The sequence below is a fragment of the Protopterus annectens genome, chromosome 6.part0 (assembly GCF_019279795.1).
Source record: "Protopterus annectens isolate FY-2018-M chromosome 6.part0, PAN1.0, whole genome shotgun sequence".
Lineage (NCBI taxonomy): Eukaryota > Metazoa > Chordata > Ceratodontiformes > Protopteridae > Protopterus > Protopterus annectens.
The window spans coordinates 373,228,138-373,250,894 of NC_056737.1; the positions used below are offsets into that span (position 1 = coordinate 373,228,138).

The window sequence follows — 22,757 nt, forward strand, 5'->3', positions numbered from 1 at the left end:
GCCCACGCGACCACAGGGAGGACATGCAGACTCCGCACAGAAGGCACCCCAGCTGAGGATCGAACTGGAGAACCTCTTGCTGTGAGGCGGCAATGCTAACCACTGCACCACCGTGGCCGCCCTTAAACACCTTCAAGAGTAATAAATCATAAAAATAAAACAAAAGTAATATATATACAACAACACATAATTATTCGATTAGTAAACCAATTACATATTTCCAATTGCACTCAGTGTTTAACCCCAAGGGACTGAAGTGTTATACTTTAAAATATACACAGCCACTTTATATAAATATTTTTCTGACATTTTCCCCCAACTTTACTGTCATTTGTTCCAAAATACAACCTTGCAATGAAGTAAAATCCCCTTGAAGATACTACTTAAAATTGAAAGCTATTGGGCTCTCCAACCATTCTTTTTTTAAATGTCCCTAATGTGCTCTTGAAATCTTAACTTGAAAGTTCACTGGCTTTCACCCATATAAAATAAATTAGATGGGCATTTCAAAATGTAAATTACATCTTCAGTAATACAAGTACATCTACTAATCCAATCAAACGTAATTTTTGGAAAACATTCGATTACAAACAGAATATTTTCCACATTAAAAAGTATCCATTTTAGAAAAACTATTCATTGAAATATGAGAAACAGGTGGAACAAAATTACTATGCACTAATACATCTGCCAGACTATGACCCCTTTTATATGAAATGTATGGCGTCTGGCATAATCTAGCTAATTCCTGATTGTTCTTTAAGAACAGCCAGTAATACTTCAAAAGACCAGCCACTTGTTCTAAGAACATTACAGGCAGCGACAAAATATACTTATCCTCTGCTATTCCCATGTTCTTCTACTATTCCCATGGAAAGAAGGAGCACAGACCTCTATCATTTGTTTAGCAGCACAGATTAGTAGATATGGTGAGGAGAGAAAAATACCTTTTTGCCTGCAGTTCAAGTAGATAACTCACTATCTAATGTCAGAAACAACAAATAAAGGAGTTCCTGTTTAGAAATTTTTTTTTCAGAAATACCTGGCAGAGTATATATGATTCAACACCATACTGAGACTATACCTGGCAAAAGGCTGACTTAAAACCTTTGAGATTACAAACTCACAGAGAAAGGCTGTGCAAGAGGAAGTGCAAAAATTGCTTAAGATGAAGATGACAGAGAAATCGAAAAGCAAATGGAGCAGCCTCATATTATTAGTCCCAAAACCTGATGGAACCATCAGACTTTGTAAAGATTTTAAGTAGCTGAACAGCATTTCAAAATATGCCAGCTACACAATACCTAGGGTTGATGAGCTAATAGACAAGTTGGGAAGGTGAGTTTGTTGACCACATTAGATTTAACAAAGGGATACTGGCAAACCTTCTAATGGCCAAAGCCAAAAAAGACCACTTTTACAACACCAGAAAGCATATTCAAATATATAGCCCTTCTTTTTGGGTTACATGCGTCCTAAGTAACTCATATCAGGCATTGTTTATCTCCCCACCACCGCAGTTACTTCATAGCACCAGCTCAGCACCCCAGTAGCTGTCCATGCTGGGTCTACCAGCTCCTTATCCTTTCCACTGGACTCAATCTGGGGCTGGCCATGCAACTAGGTATCCAGATCTCAGCATATCTCTGCATCTGTCCAAAAGGGGGTTCACTTAGGACCTATCTATTCCACTCTCCCTTCTGCAGAACTAATGGTATCCCCAGAAGGTGGGCATGCAATGGAGATGTGCAATGTATCACACCACCTCCAGCTCAGCCATGTCTCTACTATACTCTATACTTCTGTTTAGAAGGCACACCTACTAGTGTGCCCATTCAAGCCTCTACCAAGGATAGACATAGTAGGTACCCAGAGATCTTTCCACCCACCCTGGGATGATAACTCCCATCCCTCACTGCACTCTATCAGTCACCTGAGCCTCTAACTGAAGCCAGGTGACCTAGGTTGTAGTCAGAGCTTATACTGCTACACTGCCAGAATGGCTAACATGTATCACGTATGCAGCTGCTTACATAAATAATGTAATAATGCACTTGGAGGACTGGGACTTGCACTTAACTATGGTACAAGCACCTGTATAAATGTCAATGCCTCCAAGTGCAAGTTAGGCATGGAAGAGGTAAAAATATCATTGTCTAGGGGATTGTTAGGCCTCATAAAATAAAAACATGAAGGTGTGAGGAAACCGGTCCATTCCTGGCACCAAGAAGGGTTAACTGGGCACAATCACACATTTGTACTTACATTTGCATCAATAGCATGCCCTCCAATTGTTTTGACCAAAGGGAAGATACCCATTATGGTGAAGTTGGCCCTAGAGGCAGAGAAAGGTTTTAATCAGCTAAAGAGTATACTGTGTTCAGAGCATGATTCAGCCTCTTCATATTATCATAAGATCATAGGAGGTTACTAGACCAATGGCCCTAGGGCTCATCCAAGAAGCCATGTGTTCCACGATTGAACTGAATGCTTGGCAATCAAGTAAGCAGCATCTTCCATAAAATATAACCTTTTCAATGAACATTCACTCTGGACAGAGACCATGCCCTGCTGAGTGGCTGTAAAGATAGCAGGATTGAAACTAAAAAAAAATCTAAGCAAATGGGTATTTTCGTTGAAGCCTTTTAGATTCGCAGTGAACAACAGACTAGGCTAAATGTAGCATAATGCAGATGGTCTGTATAGGTCTGACAGTCCAAATATTGGCATGAAGTTGAATGTTTCAAATTGGGAGGATCATTATTACCTAGTGTAGTAGCTTCTGACAGAACACATTACTATTGCACTGCTTGTGGGGGCAGTGGGACATTTTGAAAAATACATATATAGCAAGCCCCCCCCCATTACCTCTTCCCAATTATACAACAATTATACAACACATGGTAAGGGTAAATTTCCCAACCCCGGGAACTGTGCAGTCTTGCACACCTGTCAATCAGCTGTGTAGTCAACCATATGCCATTGACTAAACAGTTGTCAGCCTAATCCACTCTCAACCATTTACATAAGTGATTATATATATATATATATATATGTATATATATATACACATTTACTTTAAATGATCAACATTTCACAAAGCCGAAGACCATATGGCCAAGACCATATGACTGACTTTTGAAATGTCGATCATGGAAAAAAAAGGGAAAAAAAACACAACAATAACTTACCTAAACATTGTTAGCAGGGGGGCAAGCCCCTCTGCATCCCCTGTGGGGGGCTATGCCCCCCACACCCCCCGAAACTTAAATATACCAACTCCAAGATCATACTACAGTGTGGAAGATGGACTTTTGAAATGTCGATCATGGAAAAAAAGGAAAAAAAAACACAACAATAACTTACCTAAACATTGTTAGCAGGGGGGTAAGCCCCTCTGCATTCTCTGTGGGGGGCTATGCCCCCCACCCCCTCAAAACTTAAATATACCAACTTCAAGATCATACTACAGTGTGGAAAATGGAAATCTTTCCACTCCGCACTGAACAGACATGCCTGTTCCGCATGGCCGACATTTCAAAGGTTGATCATATGGTCTCGGCCATATGGTCTTCGGCTTTCTGAAATGTCAGCCATTCAACCAAGTGAAGGGGACCCATATATATATATATATATATATATATATATATATATATATATACATATATATACATATATATATATATATATATATATATATATATATATATATATATATATCACTGTGTGACGATTTATCAAGAAATCAATATATCAAACGTTAAGAGATCAAACTCAATTTGTCAATCCATCTAACTACTGAAAATGCAAAAAAAAAAAAATCTTTTGCTCCCTGCATCCCAACACCTCATGTTAAATATATAGGGGGAGATGGCAAATTCCCTGTTCCTTACTGTAGCATGATCTTATACAGAAAAAAAAATGTTTGTGCATACTATAACCTGACTATCAATCATATGTACCACACTTTTTTTCTGCTCGACAGGTTGACTTGTCAATGAATAGAATGTCTTTCATGTATCTATATATAAAAATGAGGGGAGTTGATGGAAGCATTCAGGAATTCATTTATTCATAACATACAAAATTGACATGAAACTCCACTATCTAGCCTTCATCCCTAGGAAGGGTAGTAATGTGAAGCCATCAGTCAAGGCACTAGGTGCCTGATATCCACAAAGTGTGGACAAAAATTGTACAAAAAAATCCTGAGTCTTATTTTATTGAAGCTTTCACTTCTCATTCTTTTTATTGGGGTCTCATCTGCCAATTCACACACGATTGTGAAATTTTCACCTATTTACCTATAGTTTTACAAGAGACATATTTTCTGCTTGCAACATGGCTTGGCAGATCAGAAGAGAAAATAGCATAATATGCATTCATAAGTTCATACTAAGTTTACACCCGAAGGGCAATCAAGAAATTTAATCACAGCACCATTTGATAATTAAAAATATATTTGTTATCCCAGTATGAAAATTATTTCCATATACCCCAGGCAAGAATTTATAGTCTCCTAAACATCAAGTCTAGTTTTGAAAGCTGTGGGCACTTCGTTACGAGTTCAGTAAGCTTAAATAATCAAAAGCTCAGATTTGGTTTTGCATTTGGACTATTTTGTTACTGCAATGAACATTATCCAATCAAATGTTTCTATGTCTTTTTATTTTAAGTTGCCTTAATTATATTTGTCAGTTGCTCAAACAGCAATACAAAGACTCACTAATCAATCTAAAGTTACATATATCATCTGTATTAAAGTGCAACATGCACTGTATGTAGAGCTTTTCTCCCCAGGCCTCTGCTGAAGATGGGTTCTGTAGACCCAGTCAGACCACTTCGGTAAACAAATGTCAAATAAAATAAAATAAATAAGCATCTATAAGCTGAAATTGTAAGGGTTCCTTGGAAATTTATTGTTTGTCATTCTTGATTCACACACTAACCGTGAGGTCTCAGAAAGTATAGTACTGGAGTGCATCTCCTATCCTGAGTAATGGCCTTTCTTTTGTAAAATGAAAGATATGAAAATGTACACTGCATCTGGGTTTCTTTTAACTAAGCATGAAATGCAATGTGTGTTTTTTACTGAGCAAGAGAAAAAAAGATATTTTCTTGATTAGCTTGTGCACTGGAGCTTGAATTTTACAACGGCAGATGGACGTGCTTAAATTCTGACTACAGCCTACCTTCCAATAACACAAGGTCAAGGGAAAGATTAAGTGCGTTAAGACTGCCATGTCAAAACACTCAATTGAAGCATTATATAAATTCAGAAAACTGGTAGTTTTCAGCCAGCACAGGATATCTGTCACCAAACTGCAGTTTGTTTGTCAGCTGGTTCTAGATGACCTCATGTGCACACACAAGAAATGTTACTTATTCAAGGCAGCATTCTTTCTGCCTTCAGAATACTGCTGATTTACATCCATATAAATAAATGCTTCTTTCTTCCCTACAGGTTTAGGACATTTGCAAACAAAGCACAATTACACAAGAGATGCAGCTAAATGAAAAGCAGAAATTACAGCAAATGAGATTCAGATTACCTGGGCCACAATGTGACTGAATATTCCTGATTCACATACCAGACATAAAGATTTTTAAACCATTTCATAAGATAAAGTCTCCGAATTTCAAAACCAGCGACATTCATGTACTTAATTTCTAGACAAGGAAATATAAAAATATGCCACAAAAAGTGTGCTTTAGTCTCTCAGTGTCTAATGTAATATAGAACTAGCTGTCTAAATTTATAGCTGACCTAGAAAGACCAAAGCTTAGATTGTGTAACCTGGTGTATTAGAAAGCTTAAGGGCACATCAGTTTCTGCAAAGAATAACTGATATGTATTTCAACAGTGCCCACAAAAGGATTTCATTCAATTTAAAGTTTATAAATCAAAGGGTGCAATACTGGCTTACAAGAACATGTTTCCAGTTATTTTTTTTTCACAAGACTCATGATTTCTAATGCTATGCAGGTTGCATTCCCATGTTATCTTCTTTGAAGGTCATGATAAGGGACCAAAATATCCTAATCAATGTTTAAGGCATATTTTGACAAGTTATATTATTGATGGTACTTTTCCGTTATCGGGGCAACACTTTCAACATGATCGTTCAGCTGAAATCCAGTACCTTAACATGTCTGTTAACCTGATATGTGTAAAAATGATTTGTATTAATAATAATTTGTAAAAAAAAATGAAGTTATCTTTGTAAATTTTACACACACCTGGTTAATGGACATGTTAAGCTACTGGATTTCAGCTGAGTGATCGCATTGAAAGTGCTGCCCCGATAAGTAACGAAAAGAGAAATGGAAAAAAAATAAATAAATGCAGCAAATCTGGATAACGTAGGGTTTTAGTTTCTTTAAGAGTGTCATAATATCCTTATATTTTAGGATATAATGACACTCTTAAAAATAAATAAATAAATAAATAAATAAATAAATAAATAAATAAAATGCAAAAAATAAAATAATGTCCTTATATTTAGGGCCACGGAGGTGCAGCGGTTAGAGTGGTCGCCTCACAGCAAGAGGTTCTCCCTTTCGATTGTCGGCTGGAGAGCCTTTTGTGTGGAATCTGCATGTCCTCCCAGTGGTCATATGATGCTTAAAGACATGCAAGTAGGTGCATGCCTGAATGAGTGTGCCTTCTTTGAAGGTTGGGCATCAGGCTGGCAACTTGGCACCATAAAATCCACTGCCATTCAGTAGCAGACCAGAGTTCTGCTGTGGCGACCCCAAACTGGGAAAAGCCTAAAAAATAATATCCTTATATTTTCCCTACCAGAAATGAAAATTAACTATCTCCCTGTAAAGTGTCTTACTGTAAATGTCCTGCATGCAGTCCACAACCCATGAGCCGATTGGCTATCACAGACAACAAATCCATGCCAAGCCTCTGTCACTCCTTTCCCCCTATTCATCTCACTGGGCTGTTTTGCAAATAACAGTAAGAATCATACAGAAATGAAGATAAGGGACACTTACCCCAAAAGAATATTATTACTGTAAAGTTGAGCCATTGACACATTGAGAGAATGCTTTTAGATGTTAAATTAAGTAAGGATAAGATCAACAACAAATTTAAATCTATGATCTACAGAAAGCCCACTTATTCAAACTCTTATCTCCATTTTTCTAATAGCCATCACTTTCACCAAAAGAGAAGTGTTGTGAAAGGGCAATTTGTCAGAGCGGCAAGAATGGTTTCTGAAAAACAGGAGTTTGTTAGTGAATGTGAAAATTTACGTGAAATGTTCTCCATGAGAGGATATCCAGATTCTTTAGTAAAATATATCATGTTTGAAGTACAGATCAAAAGAGAAACAGGACACTTTAGGCCCCTTTTGGGAGGGGGAACATTACAAGTAAAACAAAAGGTCAATATAGGTAATATGCCCCCTATTAATTTTCTTTTCACATATTGTATGGATTTTGATATAATTAGGGGCATTATTTACAAGAATTGGAATATTCTTTTGGAGGACCAGGCATTGGTTAAAGTGGTGGGACAACATCCAACATTCACATATAGACGAGGGGTAAATTTAAAGAACCTTGTTGAAAAGACCATAGTTAAAACTAAAGTGAATGGTATGGGTATGGCTAAATGCGGTAGGTGCCCCCAGTGCAAATATATTTTACCTGGTAATAAAACTAACATTAATGGTAGAACTTATTTTATCAATGATAAGTACAATTGTGAAACTAAAGGAGTAGTGTATGTTGCTTTGCGCAATAAATGTCCCTCCTTTTATATTGGCAAAACGGAGAGGTCATTAAAGAAAAGAATCTATGAACATCTGTATGCCATAGGGAGAAAGGACTTGACTAATGCACTTGCAAAGCACACTTGTGAACATCCTGAGCACTCTTTCCTGTTTACAGTAGTTCATCAGGTTAAAACTCATATTAGAGGTGGTCCATGGCAATTACGGTTGGAAGAACAGGAGGTTTTTTGGCAAATTAGAACATTTGCACACTTACCCCCAGGTTTAAATGAGTATGCTTCTATAAAATGCATTCTCAAATTAAAAGCACTGAAGAGATGAGTTTGTTATTATAATTATATTTAAATTTATACCATGAACTGAGAGATATATACACATATATATATATATATATATATATATATATATATATATATATATATATATCTATATCTATATATATATATATATATATATATATATATATATATATATATATATATTTTTTTTTTTTTTTTTTTTCATGTACATAGATATATTCATGATTACAATAATTTTTGGTTCCTTTTCATAAGTCACAAATGTTGTCATTATTAAGTGACTTATTTATTGGTTATACTGGGTATTTTATATTTATATTTATATATATTTATATTTATATATTCCTAGGAGTTCCATATGTTAGTTTAGTGTTTTTGACTAAATAATTGATATATTTGATATATTTGACATACTTCATAGATCTGAAGCTTATATGATGTTCATTTAGAAAATATATTTTGTATGTTTTAGTTAGAAGAAATGTAAAAAACTGTTTGTGTTAACAGGTATTAGCCCTTTAAAATCCAGGCTTGAAATTGGTTAAGTGGTTAATTAATTTTAATTGTTTTAATTAGTACATGTATTTCATATATAAGGTCTTGCTGTGAGTAAGTTACTGTTTTAGTCTGAAGAAGGCTGAGGAATATCCTTAGCCGAAAGCGCTTACTTTAAATAAACAGCCCGTGCTTTTGCTGAACTTGTCCGCTTCCACTTTCTTTTGGAGTTTTCCTGGTTTTTACTTCCATTTGTGTATTTTGAAAGTGTTGCCTTGTACATGACAATCTTATTTTAATGTTCAATAATTTCCTTGTGCATTTGCTGAGCTCCTAAAGCAGTGTATTTTCATGTCTTTAAGGAGTTACTGCAAACATGTGTTAAATGGATACTATTTAAAAAAGAAAGATGTGACTTCTATATTTTATACACACGTTAAGATGAACACCTAAAAGATGAACCTAAAAGACACGAAAATAGACTAAATTCGGAGCTCAACAACCGCATTTAAAATGTTGCCCCGATAATGGAAAAGTACCTTATTGACTGTGCTTAGCTTTTTTAACTTGTGCAAAAGATGTGTACAATACACATCACCCAGCTTTACTGTTTGCACAAAGAAATAAAACCAAATACATATACAGTGGAAATAAAAAGTTTACACACCCCTGTTAAAATGCCAGGTTTTTGTGATATAAAAAAATGAGACCACAATAAGTCATTTCAAAACTTTTCCCACCTTTAATGTGACCTTTAACCTGTACAATTCAAATGAAAAACAAATAAATCTGTTAGGGAATAAAAAATGTACAATAAGGTGGCTGCATGTGTCCACACCCTTTAACTAATACTTTGTTGAAGCACCTTTTGATTTAATTACAACATTCAGTCTTCTTGGGTATACACCTGCCATCAATTAAAGAGACTCTGATTAACCCCAAATAAAGTTCAGCTGTCCTAGTAGGATATTCCTGACATTTACTCAGTTGCCTGCTACAGCAAAAGCCGTGGTTCGCAATGAGTTTACAAAGCATCAAAGGGATCTCATTGTTGAAAGGTCTCAGTCAGGAAAAGGGTACAAAAAATTTCCACAGCATTGGATATACTATAGAACACAGTGAAGACAGTCATCAAAAAGTAAAGAAAATAGGAGTCTGCCAAGAGACCTACAGCAACACCGAAGGAGCTGCAGGAATTTCTGGCAAGTACTGGTTGTGTATTACGTATGACAACAATCTCCCATATTCTCAAAATATTTGGGCTATGGGGTAGGGTTGCAAGACAGAAGCCTTTTCCTGCACAGAAAAACATCCAGGCCCAGCTAAAATTTGCAAAACAATACATCACGTCTCCCAAATCATGTGGGAAAATGTGTTATGTTCTGATGAGACCAAGGTTGAACTTTTTGGCCACAATTCCAAAAGGTACGTTTGGCGCAAAAACAATACTTTGCATCACCAAAAGAACACCACCCCCACAGTGAAGCATGGTGGTGGCAGTATCATGCTTTGGAGTTGCTTTTCTTCAGCTGGAACTGAGGCTTTAGTCAAAATGGAGGGAATTATGAACAGTTCCAAATGCCAGTCATTTTTGGCCCAAAATCTTCAGGCATCTGCTAGAAAGCTAAAGATGAAGAGGAATTTCACCTTTCAACATGACAATGACCCCAAGCATACATCCAAATCAACAAAAGAATGGTTTCACCAGAAGAAAATTAAAGTTTTGGAATGGCCCAGCCAGAGCCCAAACCTAAATCCAATAGAAAATCTGTGGAGTGACCTGAAGAGGGCTGTGCACAAGAGATGCCCTCGCAATCTGACAGCTTTGGAGTGCTTTTGCAAGAAAGAGTGGGAAAATATTGTCTAGTCAAGATGTCCCATGCTGATAAACTCCTACCCAAGAAGACTGAATGCTGTAATTAAATCAAAAGGTGCTTCAACAAAGTATTAGTTTAAGGGTGTACACACTTATTCAACCAGCTTATTGTACATGTTTTATTTTGTATATTTGTCCCCCTAACAGAATTGCTTGTTTCTCAATTGAATTGTACAGGTTATAGGTCACATTAAAGGTGGGAAAATTTTGAAATGATTTATTCTGGTCTAATTTTTGCTATCATAAAACCTGGCATTTTAACAAGGGTGTGTAAAGTTTTTATATCTACTGTATGTGGACTTGAAAAGCACCCAATCATATTAAATAGTTTTAAGGGTTAGTTTTTGTAGACTAGCAAATAATATCTATTCATAGGTTAATGTGCTCATAGGTGTTTAATAGGCTAAGAACCACAGGGGCCTTTTTATGCCTAGCCATACATCCCAAATCTCTGTCAAGTTCCAGGTTCTTTGTGTAAACAGAGGGCTGGGAGCTGAAACATTTTCAAGCAGGGGCCTGTGAGATGAACCATTTACAGGCTGCCTGTGTCCATTACAGACATAGGTTCCCAATCACAAATTAATTTCTGTTCTCCATCCAATTGTCCAAGTTACACTTGAATTGGGTTAGGGAGCAATTCTGCCTTACATGGATGGGGTGCCTGTTCCAGAGAAGGGGTAGTCTGTGGGATACATACTTGTCTCTTTAGCAGGTCCTATTTATATCACAGGCAAAATTTAAGTCTTTAGAATGTGTAATTCTGGTGGTGTTTGTTTTGCAGATATGCAGGAGGTCCATCAGAGTGGGGTCTGACAATGCCAGGCATAGATCTCCCATCAAAAGCCTGTGGAAGACAGAACACAGGGATAGGGCCTTGAGGTGGTCTGCATAGGATATATTACTCACTTTCTGTATTCTTTTAGTGAGGAACCTCTGTGGACATTCCAGATGTTGGAGATGCCTGGTTATGTACATACCAAAGTGGACACTGTACTCAATGATACGTCTGATGAATGCCAAATGCAGTGGAACAATGACTTCCTTGGACATAGATGCTATACTTTTGTTTATAAGTTGCACAACATAGAATGATTTCTAAATATCTGAAGGCTGGAAGGATATTGCAAGTCCTGGTATGTGCCAACTACTCTGGGATCATTCTGCTTTGCTATCCTCATTTCAATGAATGTAAGTCATTGTGCAAATACCAGTGGTTGCATAATGACAGAATCAGATACAGTGTGACGTCATAAAAAGTAACTTTTAAAACTGATATCACCCCATTGGTTAACAAGGAACTAGACATATATGTGACCACCAAGGTCCAAATCCCTTGTGCCAAAGAACTACCATCAGGATCAAGATGCATTGTATTAAAGTAGCAAACTCATAGTCCCAGCCAACAACAGTGACACATCCCTGGGAATGAGAGAGAGAGACACAGAGAGAGAGAGAGAGAGAGAGAGAGAGAGACAGAGACAGAGAGAGAGAGACAGAGAGAGACAGAGACAGAGAGAGAGAGAGAGAGAGACAGAGAGAGACAGAGAGAGAGAAAAGTCACGTAGGCTATACCCCCACAAATAGTTAAGAAGAAAACTATGATTTCACATTCAGTTTCAGTGTTCCTTTTAACACTGTTACTGAACCATGAAGATTTAGTTCCATTGACTAAAGCAACTATTGTAATTGTTTTATGGTTGCTTTTATTACACTTCTGAGTCTACTGATACTAAAATAATTTTTGCAGGTGTTCAAAATTTTCATGAACAAATTTTTTTTTTTGCCTACTGTTTTGGGAAAAAAATATGATGTACATTTTATATACTGCTTCTTTTTATAGAAGGACTAGAACATATACAGGCATTAAACAACATTTCAGTCAGATTTTTAACATGATTTGTTGATATTAAAGTTCCTTTTTATTTTAAAGGCCACCCTCCAGCTTGTGCCACAATGCTTACTGTGTGCTTTTCTCTCATGAGTCTTCCCTTCATATGACAGGCCTTGTCTGCACTATCAGTACTTTAAACCCATTCTTACACAAGGCAGCCTTTTCTTTCCCGATTAGGGCCATCTTAACAGCATTATTGGCCCCAGAGCAAAAGAGTACACTGGGGCCCCTACCTACACAACAACTCACAGGACTAAAAATGAAAACACACACACACACACACACACACACACACACACACACACACACACACACACACACACACACACACGAGTCCAGATGACACTAACTTGTTTTAGTGGAACTGTGGAAGCAGCAAGGCAGCCAGGAATGGAATATTAAATTCCATTTGGTAGGAAGAATAGGTGACACACATGCAGAAGCAACTTTTAGGAAGGCTGCTGCTGCGTTCGGATAACTGACATTTTAGAAAGGCTGCTTTCGGATAATTGACGTTTGGGATGATCAGTGCTCTATTGTCAAATTTTCCTAATATTTACAATTTTCATAATTTTCATAATTCTTCAAATATTTATAATTTAGTATAGTGTAGTATTTATTTATTTACACCGTCACAACATACAAAGATTACCATGAGGCCCCTATGCTCGTGAGGCCCCCGGGTAACTGCCCAATTTGCCCATGCATTAAGACTGCACTGTTCCCAATCATCATTTACTTCTCCAAATGAAAATATGTGCAGCTTCTATAAACAGGTCTAGGATTCAACCAACTTTTATTGGGGTCTACCAATGGCCATGGTAGTGCTCACCCTAGGATCAAACATTTGTTGCTAACTTTGGAAGTAATACAGTAAGAGGATAATGCAGTAGTATTACATCACCTGTGTAGTATCTCTACAGTTTCTTATTGAAAAGTAAAGCTCAGAACCAAAGCTAGGGTGGGGAGAAGAGACCAGCTGCCATCCATGCAAGTTGTTAAGGGGCGCAATTAGCACTTTATAAGTGGTGCTGCTCAGTCCCTGCAAGTAGTGTATGTAATTACTTAAGAAACCATGATTGACATCACAGCTGCCTAAATGGCAGTCAGTGTTTGCCTTGCCCTACAGCTGTGCAATCAGCAATGCATAATAGTTGCCAATCTGTCCTTGACTTGCAACTCTGCAAACAGTATGATTTTCAATAGTGCTTCCAGACTTGCAAGGCAAAGACCAATTGCTAAATACTATCACACATTACCGATCATACCTTGTCAGAGTGTGTGTGTGTGTGTGTGTGTGTGTGTGTGTGTGTGTGTGTGTGTGTGTGTGTGTGTGTGTGTGTGTGCTAGGTATAACAAATAGTCATTATATATACATCACATAGTATAGGGCACATTGTTCCAGTAATGGTGCATTTGATCTGCTCCACTTTATTTCAAAGATCCATTTTCTTCCATTCTTCTTTACTACATGTTTGTTACTGCTCTACACGAATACTTGGCAGTCATCTTACTCAAAGTCCAGTGGCTGCTTTTCTTTGGCTTGGCCATACAATCAGGTTTATTGCAAACCATGTATTTTGGAAGTCATTTCAAAATGGCTGCCCACTCAGAATAGTCAGATAATTTCACCAAGCCCATCTAAGATTGGAAGGCCTAATCCCACTGTCTGCAAAGTGGATCTAATACTAACTGCCTCAAGCATGCTTGATGCAAGTTCTCTATAAAATTACTGAAACAGAGGTGGATGACTTACAGAGTACTAAATGAAGTATGCCAAATGCACACTAGATTGAACTCAGATACAATGACTAAATTATTATCCTCATATGAGTTGTTGACTTCCTTCTTTATGTTTCATTTCATATTGTGGGTTCAACCTGCTGTGTAGTTAGGGGTTGCTGTTTGCTATTATGTGAATCATCATTATTTGTTTCACTAAGTTAAATGACACCATTTCAAGGATGTTGAGAAGGGACCTGCTTTTAATTATAGCAGATAACATCCAAACAAGCTTCGATGAACATCAGCTACACCCAGATCCTCCACTGCACAATTTACTCATTTTCTTCAATTTGAAGGTTAAGATATTGTCATCAGCCTATCAATTTCCTCTGTTAAAATAAGGGACTATTTAGAAATGCTATTGTTGATTTTGGTACATTGTCCTTTCATACAGAATTACCCCGAGTGCCTCTGTTCTTCTTTTAATTCCACATATTTATTATTTTACTATGTTGCATTGCTCTTCCATCTCCTTCTCTCTCACATCATCCAACATTTCTATAAATTGTTAAATTAGCGTACCAAGTTCTCAGTCATGAGTTGTGTGTGCAACACACACATCTGTGCCTGCCTGCTACTAGGGACAACTATCCCTTTTCTATCATGACCACTGCTAAGTTAAGGAACATGCTGATCAGATCATATCACTAGCACACTGCACCCAGAACTTCCGATGGCCTCAACCATATTATTAGCCACAACCTTGTTTACCTCATCTTTTTTTCTTTTTATATCTAATCTGTTTGCAAGTGAAATCTCTTCTTTGTTGGTTAGTTTGCCAGCTTACTTCACATATATAACCCTTTATAACTTTTACATTGTAATGAAAGTGATCTTTATAAAAGAATCCTGCAGCATTTTTTATGCTTTCTGGGCATTTTCAGCACTTTATTAAGGATTTTAATCTGATGATGGTTGTAACTGGTTTGTAGTGCCTCTATTTTTTATAACCATTTACAGCAAATATAAAGAGGCATTCATTTCAAACTATACAAGATGCACATTTAATTTACATTTTTAATAATTTTTAAATTCATACACATCCTCATATGTTAGTTGTGCATGAATTTACAATTAAGACACGGGACATGGGGGTTGTTACTCCCTGTAAAAAAGTTGATTTTTTTCTTTACGTTTCATTGCATAATGTGAGTATCTTTATTCTTCTCAGTTCCAACAATTCAGCTTCCTGTGTACTTATTGTAAAACCTCTTCCAGATTTAAACCTGTTCATCTCACCAAGACTTCTACAATGGTAAATGTAAACAATTGTCTTCTCGCAGGTAGCACACTGTCTTCTTGCAGTTAACTGTTCTGAAGAAGTTAGGTCTACTAGCAGAACTGAAGCAATCTAGCCTGCGTACTGATTCACAGTCCTCTCTACACAAAAAAGCAGAAACCAAATGCCTTTCAAACTTCAAATCATTTTTTGAAGCAAAGAAATAAAAGAAGAGTATGTGTGTCTAACTGTTAAACCCAGGCATCATCGAGCAACATGCTCAGTCATACAGTAGGAAAGTGAAGGTCGCGGGAATCACTCTCAAGATATACTTTTGTGCCTTATTGCTTTAACTCACTAATATGTGGCCAAACAGTTTATAGCTTGGTACATTCTGGTAGTTAATGCCTCAAAGCTCAAGCAGGATACAAAATAGTCAACTTTTATCAATTATTTCAAAACTGCTACATCTGTGTGCCCGGGACTTTTTTTTTTCAAGCTGGTAATGCATCACTTTAAGTAGTTTCACCAAGTTTTTGCCCAAGGACACCACAGATAATCATTTCACAATAACTTTTCAGATAAGCTGTTCCATTTTGTAATAGTAACTTGTAACTCATTCTAACTTATTCTAATTTCTTTATATTTCTTAGATAACTATATGTTTTTATACAAAAATAAGACATATTCACACACACACACACACACACACACACACATATATATATATATATATATATATATATATATATATATATATATGTGTGTATACTATTCACCCTCTCTCATACACACATGCACTCTCTTCTGCATTCACAAAAGCATACAATCTGCTTTCATGTACGCACTGTTCGTTCTCGCAAACACTATTCACTCTCTCTCATACACAGTCTCGTCTGCATTCACACACACATACAATCTGCTTTCATGCACACATTCACTCACACACCCAGACAGAAACACTCACACACACAAACACTCTTCTGCATTCACAAACACATGCAATCTGCTTTCATGCATGCACTGTTCGTTTTCTCAAACACTATTCAATCTCTGTCATACACACACACACACACACACACACACACACACACACACACACACACACACACACACACACACACACACACACACACACACACACTCTTCTGCATTCACAAACACAATCTGCTTTCATGCACGCACTGTTCGTTCTCTCAAACACTATTCACTCTCTCTCATACACACATACACAGTCTTGTCTGCATTCACACACATACAATCTGCTTTCATGCACGTATTCACTCACACACCCAGACAGAAACACTCGCACACACAAACACTCTTCTGCATTCACAAACACATGCAATCTGCTTTCATGCATGCACCGTTCATTTTCTCAAACACTATTCAATCTCTGTCATACACACACACACTTTCTTCTGAATTCACAAACACAATCTGCTTTCATGCATGCACTGCTCATTCTCTCAAACACTATTCACCCTCTCTCATACACACAATCTGATTTCATGTATGCATTCACTCACCCAGACAGAAACAGAAACACTCACATGCACACTTTTTTTCCGAACAGGTCGGGGGGGGGGACGCTGCTGTCCACAAGCCTCGCAACTGTCCAGATGTGGTATAATTGCCACTGGTATTAGTACACAGTGATAAAACCATTATCAGAATCAATGTGTATGTGTGTTCCTCTCAACCCGTGGTCCCTCCCCCCAAAAGAAATAAAAAATACTGTGGAGGACCAGTATATTTCTAACTGTGGATGCGAAACAGCTGGGGACAGCTTTAAATATGTCGACAGCACGAATAGTTACAATCTGCTTTACTTTACTTTACAAGCAACTTTAGTGATTTAGGTAACTACGTTTAAAAAAAAAGTTGACTCACCTATTTAGCAGGTCCCCAAAAATAAGCTGATACAAGCAGAGCTTCCCACAACAGGTTCCTTTGGCAAAATACTGCGTACTGGAAACAGCAATGGGAAAAGAACTTCCCTACCTCCTGCAGCGCTATTTGAGGACTCCAAGTCTGGAGGATGGACAAGGCAGATGTAACGTCACAGAATGGGTGGGTTTGATTTTTTGACACAGAACAAGAGGCCGGCCATGGTGATGTCACTTCGGGGGAGGAACTGTTAAAAAAAATACCAACATTGCCTGGCCGCGATGACGTGACTAATTGGGGGACACCTGCAAGCTTATCTGAAACACGAGAGAATGTTTTTGAAAGGGAAACGATCCCTGTACGCTAAGGTTGGCTTGTTTGAGAAAAGTCAGGGGAATTTACATTTTGTAAATGATGCTTTGTTGTTCGTTTATGTAGGAAGGTGTAAATAGGGAGGAAAAAGGCAGGGAAGTTGAGGAATTCAGTTTAGAAACCTGTTGTACTCCTTTAACGTTGGGATCCCAATAAGCTTTGGGGACAGGTTTTCATTCACAGGTTGTTGTCCTAGATTATTAAGTTGGTTGATAAGTCCATTCTGCAAATTCACATAATGAATTTGAAAAGTAGTTTGGTTTAACAACCCAACAACACCAGAAGTAGCATTTACTGTGACTAAGTCTTTCCACTTGTTGGGAAAGAGCTTGAACTAAGATGGTAAGGTTACCTAAAGCATCTGTATCTCTATCTGTGTCAGAAAGCAATTCAGGGGTTGAATCCAGCACATTGTTTACCATCATTCACAAAAGACAAACTTAATCCAACAAAATACAGGAAAACAAACTGCAAAATCCCAAAGAATAAGGCACCACGTCTGGAACAACAAACTAATTTATTATAAAGCACTTTTCATCCACACCAAATAGCTGAACTTCATCAGATACAAGTACTTCATTCACAAGAAACAGTTTAAATAACCCTCTCAGTAAGTCACATGACTTCCCAGCTAAAAATGTTTAAAGTGCTAGTCACATCTATTAAGAAATAACAACATACAGTTAAAATGAAAATATTAGTGTTCCTAAAATCCACAATTACACTAGTTAAAACAAAAATATGTTAAACTTCTGTCAAGCAGCTTAATAAAACAGTGAATATGTGTACAAAACTTAAAATGTATATTAGGGGAGAGGTCCCCAATGCTATCTCATTAGATTTTTCAGTTTCAAAATACACATTAGGAAAAATATATCGAGTCCTGGGTGGTTGTAGGCATTTAATCGAATTTGCCAAATGAGTTCTAGTCTTTCAAGTTCTAATGGGATGGGGCCTCCCCTATGATTCTGTGCCACCTGATCTATAACTCAAAATTTGAATGTGTGTTCAGGATTCGTAAAGATATGCTTTGCCAGGCCATTTTCCTTTTTTTGTCTACTCATACTATATACATGTTCGTAGACTCTATCCCTAAACCTTCTTTCTGTTTTACCTATGTGGAATGATTCACACAACTGACACTTTGCTAAATAAACCACCATCTTAGAGTTACAGTTGTGTTTTATTCTACAGGTTATCTTATTATTGTTCACTATTGTTGTGAGGCCCACGTCCATGTACCTACAGTAATGGCAATTCCCACATTGCTACATTCCTGCATGAATTGAGTTGAATTTAATATTTTGTTCGAGCAGATTTTTAAAATTGGTAGCCCTTCTCAAAATATATTTAGGTGAAGGTCACAGTCCTAGTTCTAATTCCTTGTCTTCTGTGAGAATGTTCCAGTTTTTGCAAACTATATCTCTAATGTAGCTGAAGTCCAAGTTAAATGTGGTGACAAAACCTAGACTAAAGTTACATTCTGAAGCAAGAGTTGTTGTTACTCATGTATTAACTCCTCTGACTGTATAGTATCTGGAGCAGAAATGTTTTCAATCTGAATTATGTTTAAAATTGGCCTATAAAAAACATTATGCCTTTTGGACCTGACTTCATCTATTAAGTCATCCAACAATGAAGTTGGATAGGCTCTTCTCATAAACATTTATTTTAAAAATTCACATTCATTGTGGAAATCCATTTCAATAGTCACCATTCTAGCAGCAAGCATAAGTTGCCCTTTAACCACTGATCTTTTTTGGTGGTGTGGATGGGTGCTTGTGTAGTGCAAGAATGTATTTGAATAAGTTGATTTCCTGAAAATTTTAGCTTCATATCTCCCCTCCTCATTAGTTTTACTTAATTGTACATCTAGAAAGGAAGTTTCATGTTCATGAAAGCTGTGGGTGAATCCTAAAAATTGGGTGGTGGTGTTAAAATAATGGACAAGTTTTTCACCTACCTGTTTGTTACCCTTTATTAACAGAAAAATGTCATCTAGGTAACGTGTAAAATATACTATTTGACTGGTAATTTCCTGGATGTTAAATCTGTAAGTGTGTTCCCAACAGGCCATTACTAAGTTGGCAAAGCTGGAGCCACAAGGTGACCCCATGGCTACTCCCCTTGTTTGTAGATGGAAATTATTTTTAAAGTGAATGAAATTGTTAGACATTATAATGTCTAACAATTCTTCTACCAAGGAAATATCTGTGCTTGGGGCGCCTTTGCTCCTTAAAATATTTCCCACCCATTCGATACCCACGTCATGTGGTATGGATGTATAAAGGTCTCTTACAGCCACTATAAGAAAATTGTATTGTGTGTTGAAGTCAAGTTCATTATTTTTTCAAGAAATGTCCAGGAGTCCCTGCAAATTTGTGCCTCAGTTTGTACATATTTTTTCAACATTGAATCAACCACTTTTGCACAAGCATATGTAGCTGAATTTCTACCATCTACAATGGGCCTTAGTGGTGGATTTTGAAGGTCCTTATGAACTTTAAGGACTTTGAACATGACTGGTGCCATAGGTGTCAGTATATGCATGTATTTGTATAAATGTATGTGTATTTTACTATCAATGTATAAGTCATTAATATAAAATTTTATACGTTGGTTAGCTGTGTTGTATTCATTTAATGAAACTTGTTGCTAAGAATCAGCATTCAAAATAGATTCAGTCTTGATGTCATAATCGTCAGAGTCCATGAATGCCACCCCCCCCACCCTTATCTGGTTTCATGACTCTGACATTAGTTGACCTTAACACATTAAGCCAGGCTTGCTCATCCTTACTTAAGTTATAATTGCTTGCAGACATTTTGTTGGTAGACTGTAACATCCTAAAATCGAGTTCACAAACTCATTCAAAAGTATGTAAAAGGTTGTGCAGTGATGGATTAAACAAGCTGGCTATCCTAAACTATTGGTCTTCTAAACTAGTATTTCCTAGAAGAGCCTTTAAATTTAGCTTTCTTACAAAAAGTTTCAGATCTAAAATACATTTAGCAATGTCCATTCTCCTCAAGGGAATGAAGGTCAGCCCCTTAGCCAAAATGTTAGCAAGTTCAACAGTCAACATCAAATGTGGAATTGTTGTAAATATAAAAGTCACCCTCAGTGTTTTTAATAACCAATGGATTACTTTTATAAGTGATGTTATTAGTCTCTGCTGAGTTGTTTACCTCCATTTGTTGTGCTTCTTCCATTGTTTCCATTTGTGCTGGTATTTCCCTCTGGTAAAACCCTGATTAGAGGCGTTTTGAGAGGCTGGTTATTGCTATTGTACTGGTTATCATTAAAATTGGAACGTGTTTGTTGGTTTTGTAATTGCTCGCTCCTTCTAACAGTTTTATTTTGTTCTGGGCTTTCATAGTCATAGTTAGAAGCCTGCTCACAGTCTGTGTGTGTAGACACAGTTTGTTCTCTATTCCCTTCATTACCAGTGTGATTAACACTAAGCCCATAGTTGACACCTCCTCCTCTGACATTCCATTTTTGTGATGTAGGGGGGTGTGAATAGGAAGTTCTGTTTAGGTACTGAGCACGATCCCTTTCTAATTTCTTGACTTTAGTTAGTTTAATTTTGTTAATGTGTTGATCTATACTCTGAAAGATACATGCATAATCATATCTATAATGGTCAAAGTCCAAGTGAGTTTTAATTTGAACATCCAGTCTGGAAACTGCATCTATTTCTTCTGCAAGCAAGTTATTTTATTTATTTATTTATTTATTTATATTTGTTGACCGGGAGTGTCCGACTGGACGTAGGTCCATTTTCAGCGGAGGCCCGGGGAATAAAGCTCCACAGTTAAAACAAACATACAGTAGTTACATTGGATTACATAGCGATTAACAATTTACATAGCAATTACTTACAACATATTTACAGATGAAGAACATAGTACATCAGTAGACAAATAGAATCTATCTGTGAAGTACATAACAGACATTAACAAATGTTACAATAAGAAGTTCTTGCTGTATAATAAGTACTAGGCTTATGAGCATCTGAGCTTGCTATAATTAATGTAGTTAGTGGAGTGGAAAGAAAGGTAGTGGTTGGATGGGGTGGGTGATATTAGAGTGGGAGTTGCAAGGGCATAGCCAGCATGTTTTTAGGTGTGCTTTTAGTAAAGTTTTGAAGTGGGTGCATGATGGTATGGAGGTAATTGTGGGTGGGAGGGAGTTCCATAATTTGGCTTTTGCGCAAGAGAATAGTGTTTACACATTAAATATAACAAGTCCAGCCCCTGTCAATTAAATAACATAATTAAGTACAAGTGAAATTGTGACCCCATGGCTACTCCCCTTGTTTGTAGATAGAAATTCTTTCTGAAGGGAATTAAATTGTTAGACAATATAATGTCTAACAATTCTTCTACCAAGGAAATATATGTGCTTGGGGCACCTTTGCTCCTTAAAATAGTTCCCACCCATTCAATACCCAGGTCATGTGGTATGGATGTTTAAAGGTCTCTTACAACCACTGTAAGAAAACTGTGTTGTGTGTTGAAGTCAAGTTAATTAATTTTTTCAACAAATGTCCACAAGTCCCTGCAAATTTGTGCCTCAGTTTGTACATATTTTTTCAACATTGAATCCACACTTTTGCACATGCATATGTAGCTGAATTTCTACCATCTACAGTGGCCTTAGTGGTGGATTTTGAAGGTCCTTACGAATTTTAGGGACTCCGAACATGACTGGTGCCATAGGTGTCTGTATCTGCATATAGTTGTATAAATTTACATCTATTTTCCCATCAATGTGTGTGGAGTCTGCATGTCCTCCCTGTGGCCACGTGGGTTTTCTCTGGGTGCTCCGGTTTCCTCCCACATCCCAAAGACATGCTGTAGGTGGATTGGACACTCTAAATTGGCCCTAGGTGTGAGTGAGTGTGTGTGTGTGCCTTCTGTGGAAGGTTGGGCACTGGGCTGGCAACACAACACTGTAAAACTCCACTGCTAATCATGAGCGGACAAGGTGATCTGCTGTGGTGACCCCTAACCGGGAAAAGCCGAAAGAAGAAGAAGAAGTAGTATACGTCATTAATATAAATTTTTATACATTGGTTAGCTGTGTTGTATTTATTTAATGAAACTTGTTCATAAGAATCATCAGGACTCGATATGTGTTCCCTAATGTATATTTTGAAACTGAAAAATCTAATGAG

At 37.2% G+C, this 22,757-nt stretch overlaps 1 protein-coding gene across 1 annotated transcript in view; it reads right to left on the reverse strand.

Moving 5' to 3' along the window:
* LOC122803840 (extracellular calcium-sensing receptor-like) overlaps positions 1-22,757 on the reverse strand; it is a 139,584-nt gene that overhangs the window by 83,611 nt on the left and 33,216 nt on the right. The window contains exons 3-5 of the mRNA XM_044073522.1: positions 20,764-21,187; positions 5,592-5,670; positions 2,266-2,335 (exon numbers count right to left, since the gene is read on the reverse strand). Of these exons, the coding sequence (XP_043929457.1) occupies positions 2,266-2,335; positions 5,592-5,670; positions 20,764-21,187 (573 nt within the window). The remainder of the gene's footprint in view (positions 1-2,265; positions 2,336-5,591; positions 5,671-20,763; positions 21,188-22,757) is intronic.